Source organism: Pseudochaenichthys georgianus, chromosome 6 (assembly GCF_902827115.2).
Source record: "Pseudochaenichthys georgianus chromosome 6, fPseGeo1.2, whole genome shotgun sequence".
Taxonomy (NCBI): domain Eukaryota; kingdom Metazoa; phylum Chordata; class Actinopteri; order Perciformes; family Channichthyidae; genus Pseudochaenichthys; species Pseudochaenichthys georgianus.
Window position 1 is genome coordinate 35,214,458 of NC_047508.1, and position 17,687 is coordinate 35,232,144.

Genomic DNA, 17,687 nt, shown 5'->3' on the forward strand with positions numbered 1-17,687 from the left:
TCTGAAATGTAATGAGTTACACTACTTTAGTTACTTTTTTAGTTACTTTCTCCAAAATAACCGCAAAAGAATGGCTAGGTATTTGAAATGCTGAAATGTAGTTTAGTGCAGCTCATTATACATCCAATGAAGGGCAATGTGGTATAGCATAACAACTGTGTAGGCCCTTAAGGCTACTAACAACTTTTATTACACGGGTTAGTTGAATACTCGATTCTGATTGTAAATTCTTAACATATGACACGTTGTTAATACAGCAGTACAGACCACTGCCAAGGACTCTAATGAAGGTTGCTAAGGAGGATCAAGAAAGAGAAAGGAAAAGAGGTTAAAAGACGAAGCGCTGGACGTCAGATAAATCACCAGAAGAAGGCAGACAGGAAGTAAACAATAACAGGACACGGAATGGGCTCTGTAGTGTGTTTAGTATATGGCCGTGTACAGGCCCGGCTCCAGAACAACATGACTCAGGGTGCCTCTGAGGTCACAGGGGGGCAGCAGTAGTAGGTCTACATGAGCAATAGTGGCCGGCAACAGCAATGAAAAATAGCATTGATGGTCCCCAATGAACAGATTATGGCCTTTGTTATGTTTTGAAACCAAGCAAGTGAGAACATTTCAAGTGAGTTAAAAGTGCAATCCTGAAATATCTCATATAGTCCAAAGTGGACTGTGGCAACGAAAAGCACCAAAGCTTCAAAACTGTGCTGATAAAACAAATGAGAACATTTTGTAAATCAAGGCAAATATTATTTGAACCAGCTCATGGTTTGAAATGGCAAACATTGAAAAGCAAAAGTATTATTAAAACCATGTACTAAATCATCACTTTGGTCCCATCATATACTCTGGGAAGAGAATATTTACTGTCCTTGAAAACTGGATCACATCATCATCATGTGAGGTTGAATTTGTGACCTGGAGAACATTTCAGCTGCAACATTAGCTCGTTGATAAGCTTGGGATATGAGATCTTTTTGTAGCCATTCGTGGTGAAGGCATCTGTGCTATTGTATGCATTATGTTTGACCCAACATTTCTACAGGCATGGCAGAATATGGCCCTATTTTCACATATTCTAGCCCTTGTCTATTTGTATACCACGAGCTGCAAAATGACCGCCTCACCCCACTGTACAGGCGGGTACTTGTTTAGATATACCTGGGCAGGCTCTGTTTTGCCGTGGTATCCTGGCACGTGCGGGCCGCAGAGGGGCGGCGTAGTTTCGGGCAACGAAGACTGCTGCTCCGGGGTTGAGGGCGGCGAGTCAGGCGGGAGTAAGCTAGTGTCCACAGCGGAGGGTAACGTGATGTCCCCATCTGACCTGTTGCTACGGTCTGCAGTAGATGCAGTGTTGCTGGCGTTTAGTGATGGTTGCTTTAACCATTTTCGTATAAATGATTATCCACAGACGTGTGTCACTGCTGTGGAAGCACTTTGGAAATGATGCACGCGCAGCGGAGCAGGTCACGCGCACCTGACACAATTTGTTGTTAGTATTTTTCGCTCCGTTCTCTTTTTTGAATAGAGGGTGCATAACATTCAACTGCCCCGAATATCCCGGCGCGAAGCCTGAAGAGTAAACACCAGGTTTACTAATCTACCCGCACAATTTGTCTGGTGTCGGAATGTCTCGCTATGTTAGTACATTGTTAAAAAACAAAACACCATTTAATTTCGGGTTAAAATGTGTTGTAACTGCGTTACTGAGCATTGTAACGGGTAATATATTACCCACATTTCATTAGTAATGCGTTACATTACTTCGTTACAGCAAAAAGTAATATATTACTGTAACTCCGTTACTTTTGTAACGCGTTACACCCAACACTGCTCATTAGTGGTGCAAATTCCCTAATAAATCAAAACAAATGTAATTACAAAACAAAAACGGCCATGAAACATGTTGTTGGCCCCTCGGTGTCTGGGGCCCTGGGGCCGTTTACCAACATTGGTGATATCCAACCTTGCTTATAAGTGAGAAAAACAGACATTTGCAATGAAAAAATATGCATTAAAAAGCGATCAGGTTCATTATGAAGGCCGTACCTTGGTCCTCAGGTGTATGTGGAATAAGTGCAGGGCTGGGTAGATCGCAGGAGACCTGACCAGAGTCAATCATGGTGCCTTCACTGTCATAGGACGTGAAGGAGCAGCGCAGACGGTCAGAAAGCCCAATTGCAGGAAGAGATGGGATGCTGATCTTCACCTGCATACAAATTAAGATGTTAAGGGATTTGGAAATGGCTGAAAAGGAGTTTTTCTCCAAAAGGATTCATACCTGAGTAGTATCACCTTAAAGGAAATGTATGTCTCTCCACTTTGTATATTCAAACATCTCTGTGAAATAACAATATAAAGCATTGTTCCTTTTAAAGACAGGAGATTGATTGATTGCCTTGGAGGATATATAACAAGTGATTCAGAGAGGGAGTGACAGAGAGGTATTCACAATTGGAATACAAACTTGAGAGAGAAGGTGAACAAGAGAGGCTCTCCATCTACTGTATGTGAGGGTCTAAGGACAGAGGGTGTCGTTTTTCTCATACTGATATTCTGAACAATCTGTGCTGTTGTATTTACTGTAAAGTGTCTCTACTGTAGGCTAATTTTATTATATGTAAAGCACTTTGGCTCGACCAAAAATCGTTTATAAATGTGCAATATAAATAAAACTTGATTTAATTTGATTTGATCTTCAGGCTGCGAGCACAATCAGCCAGGTCGGTTATAATAAGTCAGTTTGAAGTTTTCTGGATCGGTCGATACAGACGCAGGAAGACCTAGAGCCCAAGGTCTCTGATTCACGATGGAAACTCTTCATTACTCAGGCTGTGCATGTTATTGTGACGTGCGTGCAAGAGGGATTGTTTTCGGAGCGTGAGAGCCAGAGAACAAAGACAGAGAGAGTGGGAATAGAAGCAGCACCGTACCTTCTGGGTCTTTCTACAGGAGAGATTGGGGGGATAGAAGGAGACGATCTTCACACATTGCTGCCTGGGGCTCCAGAGCCAGCCATTCTTCTCCTCCGCCCGGCGGCACTCAGACCTCCTGGTACACCTTCACATGGAGGACGGACAACTCCCATCAGCCTTTGCTCCATAACCACTCAACATTTTTACAAGGCCTCAAAAGAACAAGGCCTACAGAGTCTAAAGTATTTCCCCTCTGTTAATAAGAACGTCATACCGGGGTCTGTGCAGATTATCAAGTTTTATATAGATACGAAAAACACTAAATGGCCTCTGTGTGAAATGTATGGTATAATGTTTTGTGTAACAATGTGGCGTATTTGTCAACTTTTTTTACATTCTATAGACTAAATAATTAACCAATAAGGTTTATTTTAAACCGACCTGAAAAATCTCAACATTTGACAATATGCAGTGTGACTTAATAACATCTTCAGATTTCAGCGCTCTTTTGTCATCATCAATTGCACTATTCAAATTGGCAGTAGAAAGTGAAAACACTGTATCAGAGCCACACATGTCTTCATAATGTGAAATGTGCCAATAGAGAGGAGCACACAATATCATTTAGCCTCAGTTTTCAGAGGAAAATGATATTGATTAAATTGTTTTTGCAAGAAGTGAAGAGAGAAAAGCTAAGGATTATTTTCAAAGCTTCAGTTCTTCTCATGAAAAGTATTTTTCCACCCAAAGATGTTCAGATAACTACATCAAAGTTAGCAGCCGATATATCCCATTCAGCTGGAATCATCAAATGTTTTGTTTGTGCATTTCCGGAGAATATGATTAATCTGTCAATATGTGCACCTTCAAAACGCAATATAGTGTGTTTATAGTTTCTGAATACGTGTATCAACAACTTCCAGAGAGACAAAAACAGTTTTTCTGCTATTACTTTTCTCCTTCGCATTATTTCCTTGTAAAATACATGATCCATACTGCAACGTTTACCCTGCAGACCTGATAAATATCGTCTGATGAGAGTAAATGGCACAGACTGCCTTCGCTGTATGAGCCTGACAAACAGCTTTAATTCCTTACGGCTGCACGGACAACAGGAGATGGAATATAAACACCAAGGGGTACTAAAAGTGTCTGCAATAAAACACAGAACAAATACCCCGCTGTGTTTTACGGATGGAATTGCATGTGTGGGCGTTTGTGGTAGTCTGTCGCTGTGTGCATGCATTTAAAAGTGTCAATGTGTGCATGTGTGTGTGTGGAACTCACCTGCCCTCCAGGACACACCAGCCACAGTAAGGGTCCCTCAGTTCCACACATGATTGGCAGTCTGTCTTTTGGAGGCACGTCTGCACCGGCACCTTGGTGATCTGGAGCATAACAAGATGAAATATGATCAAACAGTTCACCTAAGGGGAGACACTGCACAGAAATACGAGGCATTTAAAGTTGGGCTAGACATTATGCTTGGTTTGTTGCAGGTGTGCAGAGGGGGAGCGAAACACGTCCTGTCAAAGCACACAGTCTCTCATGCCTGCGCCCCGTACTAAAACTAAAACAATCCCCTCTGTCGACATGCTTAGTGTTTATTCTACCCAGTGGTGGATGAATACAAAATGTGCGACTTTCATTTACTTTACGTGTGCTTGAGTGCTTAGAAATTGCTGGTTTTGCCAGGTGCACAGAGGGGTACAGAGGATATAAACTTTTCTTTAATATAATCTATTCTCTTTCCCCAACTATGAATCAGAATAACAATAGACTGAATGGAAAGGGAAATCATTTGCAATTTAGTCTCATTGTCACGTTACAGGTGCTTCAATCATCTTTCAAAACATGATAACATGTGCTACGGAATAAAGTATCAAACAATTCATAACAGTACGTAGTTTTTAGGCTCAACCACCTACAACATTAATCTGCTGCATATTTGTTGCATTGCAATTCTTGATTGATTGCAAGTGCTCATCTGCTAATAATACCTATGTAGTTTTTTATGCAAGGTTTATATTCTAATTAATTATTCTTACATTTAGTTTTATAACTATAACTTTTGTTGGGCTCCACTGATTGTTCCAGTTAGTCACTTTATGAATTTACAGCAGTCATTGACACTCTGCTCGTGACATACCGAGCAAGTCACTTCAACTTTGATCTATTAGAGCTCGAGTCATCTAGCCTATATGAACTTGATCTTGACTTTAGATTACTAAAACATCCAGATCTCTCAGGTCTTCAGGGACTGGTCAGCTTTCTGTCCCCAGAGTCAGAACTAAACATGGTAAAGCAGCGTTCAGTTATTATGCTCCAAATATCTGGAACAAACTCCCAGAAAACTGCAGGTCCGCTGCAACTCGTACTACTTTTAAATCCAGGCTGAAGACTTTTCTTTTTGCCGCTGCTTTTAATTGAACTATTCATATCTTAAACTGCACTGTAACTTTTATCCATGTATTTTTTTCTTTTAATGTTTATTTTATTATCTTTTCTTTTTAATGACTGATTTTAAATGCCATTTTCTTAATGTCTTTCGTTTTTTTGTAAAGCACTTTGAATTGCCTTGTGTTGAAAGGTGCTATATAAATAAACTTGCCTTGCCTAAAGGAAATCTATCTCTTCCTATCTGTAAAATCTCGTCAGACCTTATGGGAATAATACTCCCTTCTGTGTGTTAAAGCCATGTGATGGAAAATATACGCTTCAATTTCATCAAATGAGTCACTTTGAACTTTTTACACATGAAACTGTGACCTAAAGATTTTTCTTTCGGGTTGAAATCTATTTTTTTCCATCTTACATGACTACAGTGATTGTGTCTTGGACTCAAATTGCAAGTGACCTGAAAGCAGTGTACGCCTCCTGTAGACACGGGTTATATATTTGGTACGTGTTACCAAAGAGCCCTGACATACTCACTTTCTTCTCTGTGGTAATGTAGAGGTGGCTTTGACTTTGGTCAAAGAAAAGGTTCCTGTTGACCTTCTCTCCAATCGTGTTGCTAGGAGTCTTACTGTAAATGTATGTCTCCTCAGTCAGGTGAACCTGGAAAACAAAGAAAAGTTAACACCAGCAGACTTTCCTACAGTCCAAATTATTTCCTCTGTTTATATGAAGTAGAAGAATTCAATGTTTATTGTAGGCAGTGGTGGAGGAATCAAAGTCAAAGTCAACTTTTTTTGTCAATCTTTCAGTTTGTGTGTACAGACGGAGACAATGTGTGACGTTTATTTACTCTACATGTGCTCGAATGTGTTTAAAAAGGGTCAACTTGGCCAGTGAGCGTAGGGGCAGGATTCACATTTGTCTGTGACAAAATATATTCTCCCTTCCCCTGTTCCCCTCAGGTAGGACTGAAAAAGAAGTGGAGCAGAGAAGAGCAGCAGATCAGGAGATAACTCTACCTTAAAGACCTCCCCCTGGGTGTTCCCCAGGAAGGCAATGGTGTGATCATTCTCCACAGCGACGGCCACAGCGGTCAGAAGGCCAGACTTGGTCCACACCGGTTCTGGCTTTAAGGCGGATCTCGGCTTGCTGGCCAGAGGGGACGGCAGGAAATCTGCACCACATTTGAAGTTTTCCAACGTATCTTTCTGTAAAGAAATAGGAAGGTAACAAGAGGATGATGACACATTGTGAATCCTTTAATCCAAGAAATATGAGAGCGAATCCAAGGCCTTAAAAGTCTAGGTATTGAAAAAGCTATTCATCAAAGGTTCTCTTATTTTAATCAATATAAGAATAAACGCAATACAGAAGTCAGTCATTTTTGTAATTTGCAAGTTTGAGATAAGAGAGTTAGAGCTCATGTTAATACTCATTTAGCAACAAATTACTCATTTATGCAAATATATGTTCTGTGTTGCTCGACAAGAACCTTCGTTAATGGGATATACACACATAATGAACAGTGGCCTGCTTAATTATGTATTATTAAAAGTACTGTTCACATCACAGCAGCCTCATGGATTATATTAGATTTCACAAAGTCAAGTTTATAGAATCTACCTTTACTTTGTGTTTACATCATTATCTATAATAGATTTGTGATAAACATTTATGTGTCAACTTTGAAAGAGTATTTCCCCACTGCCGCCTTTTTGGTATTATTTTGGATGAGTTAAGGGAATTGGGAAAAGAGACATGAAAGATGTGTGAGACAGGAAACAACAATGAATAAAAGGCTGCGGTAAACACTGAGTCATTAAAGTAAACAGTGGCATATCTATGCATATCTTTTTAAACTACTTTTTTTAAATCTTAATTGACTGACGCAAAAAACAAACACTCACCGGCATTCTTGATGTGCAGAATTCATCAGTTTTCGATGAGTAGGGGATGTCCACAGCAGGAAACCCAGAGATTTTCCCCGAGTCGCTGTAGCAGGCGCTGATGATGTCCACCAGGCGCTCATTGATGCGGTGGAGAGGGTACATGCAGAGAGCAGAGGTGTTGTCGTCGTCATCTGGACTCGCCACCACGAACAGAACTTTGCTCCAGGAGACGACCTTCCCGTACATATTTGATTCAGTCATGACCCGCGCCAGCTGTTTTCCCGGAGATGCCACGTACGCAGCTTGGACTTTGTTGTATCGGTTATCTTTGCCACAGTTTAACTGGAGCTCCGTGTGGGAGTAGTAGTGGTGGTCGTCTTCGCAAAGACGCGACACAAAGGTCAGGTTCTTATTATCCGTACCGTCAAGTGTCCTCGAAAAGAGGAAATAAATGAAACCATCATCTTTGAAGGCAAGGCGGAAGTCGTGCAGGTACTTGGGAACAAATGGCGTTGTCTGTACCGTAGAAGCCTCGATGATGCTCTCAAACACGACCCATTCACGGAAATCCTGCAGGATTCGTGTGCTGATGAGTTTTGTACTGTCCAGGCTTCCGTAGCCCTTCCCAACAAGGAACACACTGAAGGAGAGCCCCTCTTTGGAGTAGGTGGACATGACGCCCACCACGTTCACCGTGTCCTCTATGCTAGCAACGTAAGTCCTCTCTCCTTTGCTGTCACTGTAGTACAGCTGCTGCTCCACGTTGGTGAGGTTGAGGAGGGAGCAGATGCCTCGGTAGCGGCTGCCGCACACTATCAGTGTCCCGTTGGACGGGTGGACCAGGAGGAGCTTGTTGAGGTTGGGCATGGGCTTGGTGTCCTGGCAGGCCGAGGCAGGAGGCGTGCAGGTCCTCGCGTCCTCTTTGGGGCCCGTCTCTGCACGAGCCTCCCTGTGGAGCGAGGGCCCCAGCTGGTAGATGGTGTTGACCGCCCCCAGGTAGATGCGTCCGGTCTGGGGGTCTTGCACCACATTGTTGATGGAGGTCTCTGAGGTGAACTCCAGGATGTTGCTGCTCTCCTCCTGGGCTCGTGAGGCTGACTGGCAGAAGAGGAAGAGGAGGAGGGAGACCCAGCTGGCCATCTCTGGAGAGAACAAAATGAGAGAGGTCTTTTATTATTAATGCAGTTAAAAGCACACATAAATGTACATTAACCATCAGCAAACACAAATGCAGAGTAAAGTAGTAGATGTGTGGTTAACATGCAACACTTAACATACACTCATGCATGCGATGATCTAATGATCTAACACTAATGGTCGTGTGGATAAACCAGATGGCCCAATCAAGAGGGTTTCAGTTGGAGACTTACAGCTTTTGCACATGACAAACTCGAGTCAGAACATATTAATTTTAAGGACTTTTTGACAAAGCTAACCATCTCGTAGCTCTGGCTACATATTACCATACATAGAGAGCTGGTTTCATTCTCATATAACTATCAGTAAGAAAGGGAAAGTGTTTATTATCCAAAAGAAAGGATGGTTTGCTGAATTGTACAACGGATTGTTTTCTCAATGACCCTTTAGCATATCTAGCCATGCAGATAATTGATTTTATTTGGCAAGGATTTTAGATACCTGTCTGTCAAATGTTGGAAGCCACCCAAGGCTTTCCCTGTGAAGTGTTTCATTTTGGATCATATTTTTGGAAGGAAATGTAGTTTCTCAGAGCGAGGTGGGTGGATGACCCAGAACAACTGGCATGGTTTATGATAGTCTTGAATTCCTTCGACATATAATGTTCAAATGTTTTTGGAATACTTTAAGCACCAAAAATACAAATCTCATCTCGGTTGCAGATAACTCAGACCGGTACATGGCAGAACAAAAACAATTCATTTTGTTATCCTGAGTCACACACATGAAGCATGCAATGCCTCAAGCTACCATTGTGTAGTGCAGCTGTTTGTGTGCATCTTCCTGCTCCAGTTCTATAAAAGGATGTATTATTCTGTATTTAATTGACTTAATATCATAAATGATCACTGGTGAAAAATAAACCGGCTCCACGTGGGGGTAAAGGAGGATTTAAGCCGAGAGCTAGATCTCAAACCATAACACAATAAAACCCTATTTAAAAATATTGGATCTGTTCCAACTTCATTTACATTATTCTTTTTCCCCCCTTAAACAACACCTCCAAGCACTACAGTTTCTTCCCAGGAAGTACACCGTTTTGTCTCAGGAAACATGATCACACAATATCCCAGGAAAATACAGACGGCATCATGTACCGCTAACAGCAGGAGCCTGTGCAGTCATCACTCACTGCTGTGTGCCCAGGCTGTGGTAAATATGGAGCTGCAGGTGGCTTCCTACCAGCTATGTCCCACACAGCAAATGTGTGTCTTTGTTTGCATGTTGGTTTTAGCTTTACTAGTATCCTTTTTCATATTACACCTTGCCAGTCAAATCCACAGGCACATTTGTCAAACTGAAAACTCCTGATGAAACTTCCAGGGGGGAGCTTGTCAAAGCTGTGTTTTATTATGTAAACCTGTCTTACCTCACTGGACTAAGTGGGGAGACCACTGATTAGACATTCTCCCAAGGGGAAATTGTTAATTTCACTGGCAACCTCCATTAGCATTTAAGTGCTAGCTACTCAATTTGATGATTTTATTTGTCCTTCCTGTTTACTGCCTCAGTTCTTATAAACCAGCAACCAAGTTCCCTGCATACATGTATGGAGCCATTTCCAATGTATAGCTTTAAATACTTAAAATTAAATAGCGCAATATGATAATTAATGAATTCATATTATTCTCCAAGTGGTTATTGAGTGAGAAAATAAAGTATTCTTTCAACATCAGGGTATAAGCAGGAATCCTGAAGTCAAAAGTAATACCTTTTAAGAATTTTTTTAAGACCCTTTCCATACATTTTAAGACCTCAGCCACTTTGAGTTTTAACCGGTTACATTGGCGACACACTTTACCTCATATTTACTATATACAGTATTGATTGTCCTTCCTCCTTATCTTCCAACCATTTGGACGCAAACTTGCATTTCCCCATAACGATGTTGTTTAACAACCGGCGTAAACGGACCTTCGTGCGCTATCAAGCAGTGAGCGTGCGATGTCCTGTTCAGATGACGTCACATCCAACAGGATGCCATCAATAAACTACACAGAATCACACTACACACCTACGCCATGATTACATTCAGGCACACTGTATGTCAATTTATTAAAATGGTGCCCATTCACTGCACGCGCTGGCACACTCTTCCATCACATGTGCAGACGGGTTTACAAGCATACACTCTTCCCTGCGAGGGATTAATAAAGTACGTCTTCTAAATAAGACTTCAGTGGAATGACCACCCTCTCTATGCACAGTGCATCCTCTCATCACATGTGCAGTCATCACAATACCCCCCCCCCCTGCAGCACTGAACCAAAGGACGACATGCTTTACGGAATGTTTGGACTATATTGCTTGAGTTAATAGATTATACATTGTTTTTGCATACATTACATGTAAGTACATTATCTGAAGATCTCAACAGCAATGAATGAAAACACTCAATTATGTTATTATCCTTACAACATTACATTACATGTCACTTGTTAGACGCTTTTATCCAAAGCGACTTACATACTCAATACTGTGGGCAATCCCCACAGGAGCAATTTGGGGTGAAGTGTCTTCAGGGACACAACGACATGCTGACTGCAGTGGGGCTTGAACTTGCTATCCCCTGATTCAAAGTCCAGCACACTCTCCACTGAGCCACAGCCTACCATACTTCTGTTATCCAGCATATAGTCACCTAAGCTAAATGTCTAACAAGTCAAAGTGCGGCAAATCATTGAAAATAAATCAAGAGTCATGGTATAGTACGTGGTCTAAGTAGTAAAGTATACCTTAAAACAACCTCTTTGGAGAATTGATATACTTATTGAAAACAAGCTACAAAATGTAATACCTTGGAAAATGCCATTTAATACTTTTCAATAGCCTTAATTTTCACTAAATTGATTTATCAACTTTTAATACTTTTTAAGACCCCGCGGCCACCCATAGAGCAAGGAAACATATCACAGTAGAGTTACAAAATATAAATATGAACCTGAAAATGAGCATTATATAATTATGAGGGAGGGGTAGTCAGCATCTTGTCAATCATCTAAGAGGAGCAGACAAAAAAAATCTTTCTATTTGAGTTTCCCTGCGCATTAAAAGAAACATGACTGGAACAAGAAGTGCTCCTCTGGAGTCACACAACTTAAATCACAAAGACAGTTCTGCTGGCTAAGTTGAACGACAATTACAATTATGTGTAAGCTTTAAGAGGCGCCAGAATAACTCGCTTTTATGTTTGGAGTTTTCACGAAAGTGTCGGGGAAAAAAAGCATGAACTGCAAAATGTTGCAGCCTCAGAATGAAGACAGCATAAACACACACAATGAAGCCGCACTGACAAAGAGCTGTGGAAATATCAAAACGTTAACAGTGACACGCAGAAAAAAAAATGGACTTAACAATGATCACACACTTAAATGAAAATCTCTGAGAGGCAATCACTGAGCAATCACCTTGTGCTTTATAAAAGTGAGATTCACAAAGCCTTACTTACTGTAAGCTGTATTTAGGGCAGGGCTAGCAACATGTAATGCTTTAAGGCTTGTATGTAGATAGATCTTTACAGAAATATAACAACTATTTCTGCCACAATAATGTGGTGGCGAAGTCGATAGGGACTTGGCTTGGCAACTGGAAGGTCACCAGTTCAAGTCCCGGCAAGACCAAGTGCTACCGAGGTGTCCTTGAGCAAGGCACCGTTCCCCACACTGCTCCACGGGCGCCGTTCAAAATGGCAGCCCACTGCTCCTAACACTAGGATGGGTCAAATGCAGAGAAACAATTTCCCCATGGGGATTAATAAAGTATATCAAATCAAAATCAAATCAAATAAAGTTAATGCTTGAATGCTCTGATTGTAATAAGTAACATCATTTGACATTTCAAATGTGCAGGTGCAAACTTTGAAGTGACCTACATCTTATGTATTGCTTTCCACCACACTCCTAATGTATTTATTTATTATTATTATTTTTCAAACGTAGTTCTGTCTCTTGAAAGTAAAAACTAAATGCAGATTTAATGAGAATTACTAGGATCAATTCTTAGTAATTTTACCATCCAGACTGTGTTGTATCATTGCAATCTGCCACGTGATAGCCTCTTCACGGTTAAACAGTTTTGAATAGACAGGTTCATGTCGTCGGACATGCCACACGATGACCTTCAATTGGTTTGGTTTTGTTTGTGGAAACACCTGGCAGTGTTTTGTTACTTCATAAACAGCTCCTGCACATAACAATTAAACCTGCGCATCTACAAAATGTCTGAAATCAAACCGCAGCTGTTTGCTTTATGCTATCAAGTTTTTTTCCTGTTTTTGAACACAACAAGGAAGAACATACCGTCTAAATATTAGGATGTGATTGTAAATATGGACAGTAATTGAAGCATGACTTCCTCTCTGAATGTACTTTCATTGTGTGCCATCCGCCAAAAAAACGTATAATCTGTAATCCTATGAATTAGCTCGGACATGATGCAGACCTCACATAGAGACTTAATAAAAAAATATTAATTAAATGTATTTATATAGCCATATATCCAAATGACAAATGTGCCTCCGGAAGCTTCACCCTATCAACAGCACATCCTTAGTCCTGTGCAGCGAACAAGCAGGATCCAACAAGATGGATCATGTGACTAGCTTCTTTTACAGAAATGTACTTCATTCCTTTGTCTTACAATAAAACATGCTGAGACAAAGACACCGTCTCAGGCTGTAATGCACAATGAAAGGACAATGTCTCGGTGCGCTCATTTAGGTTTCAGAGAACTCCAGTTCCCCTTACATCTATGACTTCAAAGAGTCCTTTTCCAATGCATGCAGATCCTATAGCCACCCCTCGATCAGAAGGAAAAAAAGAGTGTCACACACATTTCCCTCAGATGCTGCATTGTGGGTCAGTGCAAGGGAAATTCTTAACAAATTTCAAAGGAGCCCGTTCTCTCCAAGGATGTCTCCTGTCGTTTTACACTACTCATCCCTTTTTTTGGGCTTAATCCTTATTAAAAGAGGCTTCAAAGAGCTGCGGAGCGGCAGACGTCTGGTGGGGTGACACCGGTGGAATGAGGCTCATTTCTCCACAGACCAGCCCACCTCTCTTTTCTCAACTCGTCTCTGAGCTGCTGTGATACAACATGCTAAGTGGGCAGACCATCCAACACGTGGCTATTCTGAATAAATAAAAAGCTGCTAAATATAGAGACTGTGCTGTTGCAGCCTGCAGCTAATGAAGCCTCCAATGGCTTGGGATACATAATAATGAAACACATCGTGTGCTAATGAACCTGGCACATCGGAAAAATGAGATCCTGCATTTACACCACTGGTGAGTAAAACTGCACGGTTTTTAAAAATTTAACTAATTTCTCTGCACATTTTTCTCTTAATAGTTGCAGGATAAGGAACAATGTTTACACAGATTCATTACATTTAATTTAATACTTTTAAGAAGTGAGAAGCTCATCTAATTTCTAACCATACACATTGTTACATGATGTATAAGACCATTTAAACAACAATGTTTTTTTGACAATGTTGTCTCTGTAAAGCATATTTAAAATATATCTTTATGTCAGACACTGAATGCTATTATTATTATTATTATTATTATTATTATTATTATTATTATTATTATTATTCCAACACATAATGAAATACCTTTATTGACAGGATTTGATACAGCCAGTCATTTGTAAGTCCCAGCTCTGTTTCTTTTTACTGTTGAAGGGTTAATAAACATTCAAATAAAAACTGCTGAGGTACTGCATGCAAAGGCTTGACAATAGCACTTGAAGGTGTGTCTCTTTGTTGTCTTACTGGTCATCACACATATGCACACACTCCTTTTATTTTTATGACAACTACAGTGCCATCTTTCTCAACCTCCCTCGTCAAGTGAGGACATGTCTGGACAGGTAAAGAATCTCTCAGCGGTGGGAAATGAAAGATAATTGAAAAATGGCAGGTGTGCACACAAACACGCACAGATTCACCGGCTTAGTGATACATGTGCGCGCACCGATACGTGCACCTGCGCAGTTTGAAGTGCTGACAAGGTAATCCCACTCCGACCACACAGAGACACTCTTCTTTTCAAACAGCCGCGCTGTGGGGCTCTGACACCGGGGCACTAAAACCCAGCATGGCAGTCCGCATGGCAGTCCGCATGCCGCCGGGCCAATCCTCTCATCGCACAACACCAAAAAAAAAACCTTTCTAGCACAACACCCACCAGGAGCAGTTCTACGAGCGTGCCTGAGCGAGGGAGTGAGAGATCAGGAAGGAGAGAGAGGAAAACAGGAGTGTGGGGGTGTGTGTTTGTGTAGTGATTGGAACACACACACACACACACACACACACACACACACACACACACACACACACACACACACAAACATTGCACTCAACTGCTGACCTGGCAAGTTTTGAGCCAGCATGAGTATTCCTCTCACTCATTAAAACCGATAGCAAGAGGAAACCGATATAATACATTAAAAAACAGACACCTTACCCTGAAAACATAATAGGATATCACCCCATACTGCGATCATTCATATTCAGCACTTTCTTTATCGCAGAGCGGGCTTTGACAGATGCCAGGGTCTGACATTGATGTGGGGGAGTGTCTTCGCAGTGAAGCCGCTTTCAGTGTGATGCACTGCTAAAAGTGAACTGCTATCAAATTACTTGCAAGTCCCCAGAGGCCTCAGGGCTGGGTGGAGAAGGGGGTGGGGGGTTGGAGAAGGGGGTGGGGGGTTGAGTGAGGGGTTAATGCTCTAAAGTGAATCGTGCTATGTCTCTCGCAGTGTGTGGGGCTCCTGAGAAGGCATGAGAAAGTGTGTACAAGGCAACATGACAACGTGGGTTAGGAGCAGTACAAAGAGCCGGAAATTAGGGGCGGGTCTTCATCTTTTATTTGTTCTGCTGTCGTCCAGGGAAGGATAGGCAGGAACAATCGGCATTGTTAAAGATGCAAAAATGAAGTGGGAGAGTGTAGAGAACCCTTTCTTTATCTGCATGTCACTTTTTCTTTCTCTGACATGCTAATGCTCTTGTCCCATGCCCACAGAGAAATAGTTTCACAAGTTGCAATGGGAGGCTGTTGTGACGACAGCAATCCAATTTCCATATGAACAATTACCCTGCCGTCAGGGTTGGCAGTTCATTTATTTCAATTTGACTGACTGGGAGAACCGAAGCAACGAGCCCAGGCATTGTGATGGGCCAGGTCCATTTCAGTGGGATCCAGCTGCTGTGGCCTAAATATGTTAACACACAAGTTGGCCCGTGACCCAAGGAGTGTGTGAAACCCACACTGCTATTCTATTAGAGCGTGAGTGTGTGTGTCCTAATTCTCACGCCTGAGTTACTGCTGTGTGTCTACCCTCTTGTGCCTGTTTGTCTGTTTTGATGTATGACCGCGAGTCATGAGGTGCGAGCGTAACCTGCACACACCCCCACCATCATTTTAGGCACAGCACTTTTCCTCATTAGGAGTGATGGGCTGCTTGTATGTCTGTTTACCGCTCCGTCACCATTTTCAAGGCTCCTGCTATCTCCCCTCTGCCAGCTGGACACTTGAGCACCGAGAGCGCAAAATCACAGGCTCACACACACACACCGGCGACACATTTAAATGTGCATGTGTGAGCAGGGATACACAAGCACAGATACACTCCACATTTCATACCTCTCTCAGCAGCCGACCTCTATGTCTCTTGTAATCTCTCAATATCTGTTTGTTTCTCAAACAAACACACAAACGCAACCTTTCGGTCTGGGCTGCAGCTTGGGCTAATCTCCCAATGCTAACTGGCCCCCCTCACCCCCAGCTGGATGTTGCAGCTCTCCAGCGGGACAGAGTGGCTGTTTGCTGTGTGGACACAGCTGGCGGATGTGGGGAAGCTGATTAAACGGCCTGGCGGAGGAGAGCTACTTTCAGGAGCCAATGGCTTCTCCGACATGGCCGCCACATCCAGACGGTCGCTAATACACACAAACAGTTGTTGAAGCAGGCATGCATTCACAAGCTCACTAATCAACTCGACTCACTCAAAGATATACATCTGAGAGCCAACACTGTTGTAGCATATGAAGAACGCTGCAAGAAAAGATTGTTTCCATTATCAATTACTCTGCTGATTCTAATAAAGTCGATGTTATAGCTCCTTTTGTCTGACACAAAATCCAAGTTACTCAATTTAAATTAGAATAAAATGCAAATCTTCACATAAGAGAAACTGGAAATAACATATATTTGACATTTCTCTGCTTGACAATTAACTTATATGATGGATTAATTAATTATGAAAATTGCCACCGTTAATTTTCTGTCCATCAAGTGATCGCTTAATCGACTAATCATTGCAGGAACTAATTTTCTTTTTGACACATTGCTTGATAGCTGTGGGGAGTGTGCTTTTATTCTCAGGGATCAGTCTCTTTATAGAACAGGTAATGATTTATTGTCTTTCTTAAAAGGCACGTCAAACGGTTAAGATGCTTACTTAGACACATAGACTTCTATCCCTGCTTCATGGCTGCAGGGCAGCTTCTGTAATCTGGACAGCACACTGAGGCGATCCTCGGCTCTTAACGCACACTCACCCTACACTTACATACAGCCGCCACTCACTTTGCAACTCGCATGCAGCCACAATTAAGAAGTCATGCAGGCAGGGAGACTGACTGCTGGGAAAGAATCCATTACACACCTTATTGGTTATAATGATTTCACTTCACCAGCATAAACGCCAATGGGCCATGAAGGTATCTTGTAATGTGGTTTAATCTCAGTGCCCAGCTTCAGTTTTGTTTCAAGCGGAATACTGATCTTATGGTGACTGATTGCTCGCCTGCCCTGGAATGCACATGGAAACTCTGTGGAGGAGGTGCACCCATTGAGTGTTTATAGTAGCTTTGTTCTTAAGGGACAAGTTATGATAATAACATGCATTTTGCTTTCTATCCAATAGAAAGAAATGGTGATGTCACTCTCATGGCTGTGTTTAGCACAGAGGTGGAGCCAGGATTTGTTTAGCCAAGCTTAAAATAAATGCTGGAAGCAGAGAGAAACAGAAAGCCTACAGTGGTTCTGTCCAACGGGAGAAAACACAGCTTTCAACACCTCCAATGTTCAGCAATCAACACTTAGTATCTCATCCGTTTAATCAGTGTACAAGCAATTTCCTAATCCAGTTTACACTATGTGTATCCATCTGTAATGTACCTATATAAAGGTATCTCTGGCTATGGTGTGGGTTGTCAGAAACAGATTGTGAGCTCTCTGTCCATGCTGCCAAACTTTCAAAGATTGAAAATTCAGTA

The 17,687-nt window shown here is 41.8% G+C and overlaps 1 protein-coding gene across 2 annotated transcripts in view; it reads right to left on the reverse strand.

The window, feature by feature from the left end:
- The window catches only part of plxnb2b (plexin b2b), a 123,974-nt gene that overhangs the window by 37,049 nt on the left and 69,238 nt on the right, over window positions 1–17,687 (reverse strand). For both annotated transcript variants that reach the window (XM_071203565.1, XM_034084681.1), the window contains exons 4-9: window positions 7,223–8,346; window positions 6,335–6,523; window positions 5,850–5,975; window positions 4,203–4,303; window positions 2,934–3,060; window positions 2,050–2,209 (exon numbers count right to left, since the gene is read on the reverse strand). In XM_071203565.1, coding sequence (XP_071059666.1) covers window positions 2,050–2,209; window positions 2,934–3,060; window positions 4,203–4,303; window positions 5,850–5,975; window positions 6,335–6,523; window positions 7,223–8,344 — 1,825 coding nt within the window. In that variant the 5' untranslated portion in view covers window positions 8,345–8,346. The remainder of the gene's footprint in view (window positions 1–2,049; window positions 2,210–2,933; window positions 3,061–4,202; window positions 4,304–5,849; window positions 5,976–6,334; window positions 6,524–7,222; window positions 8,347–17,687) is intronic.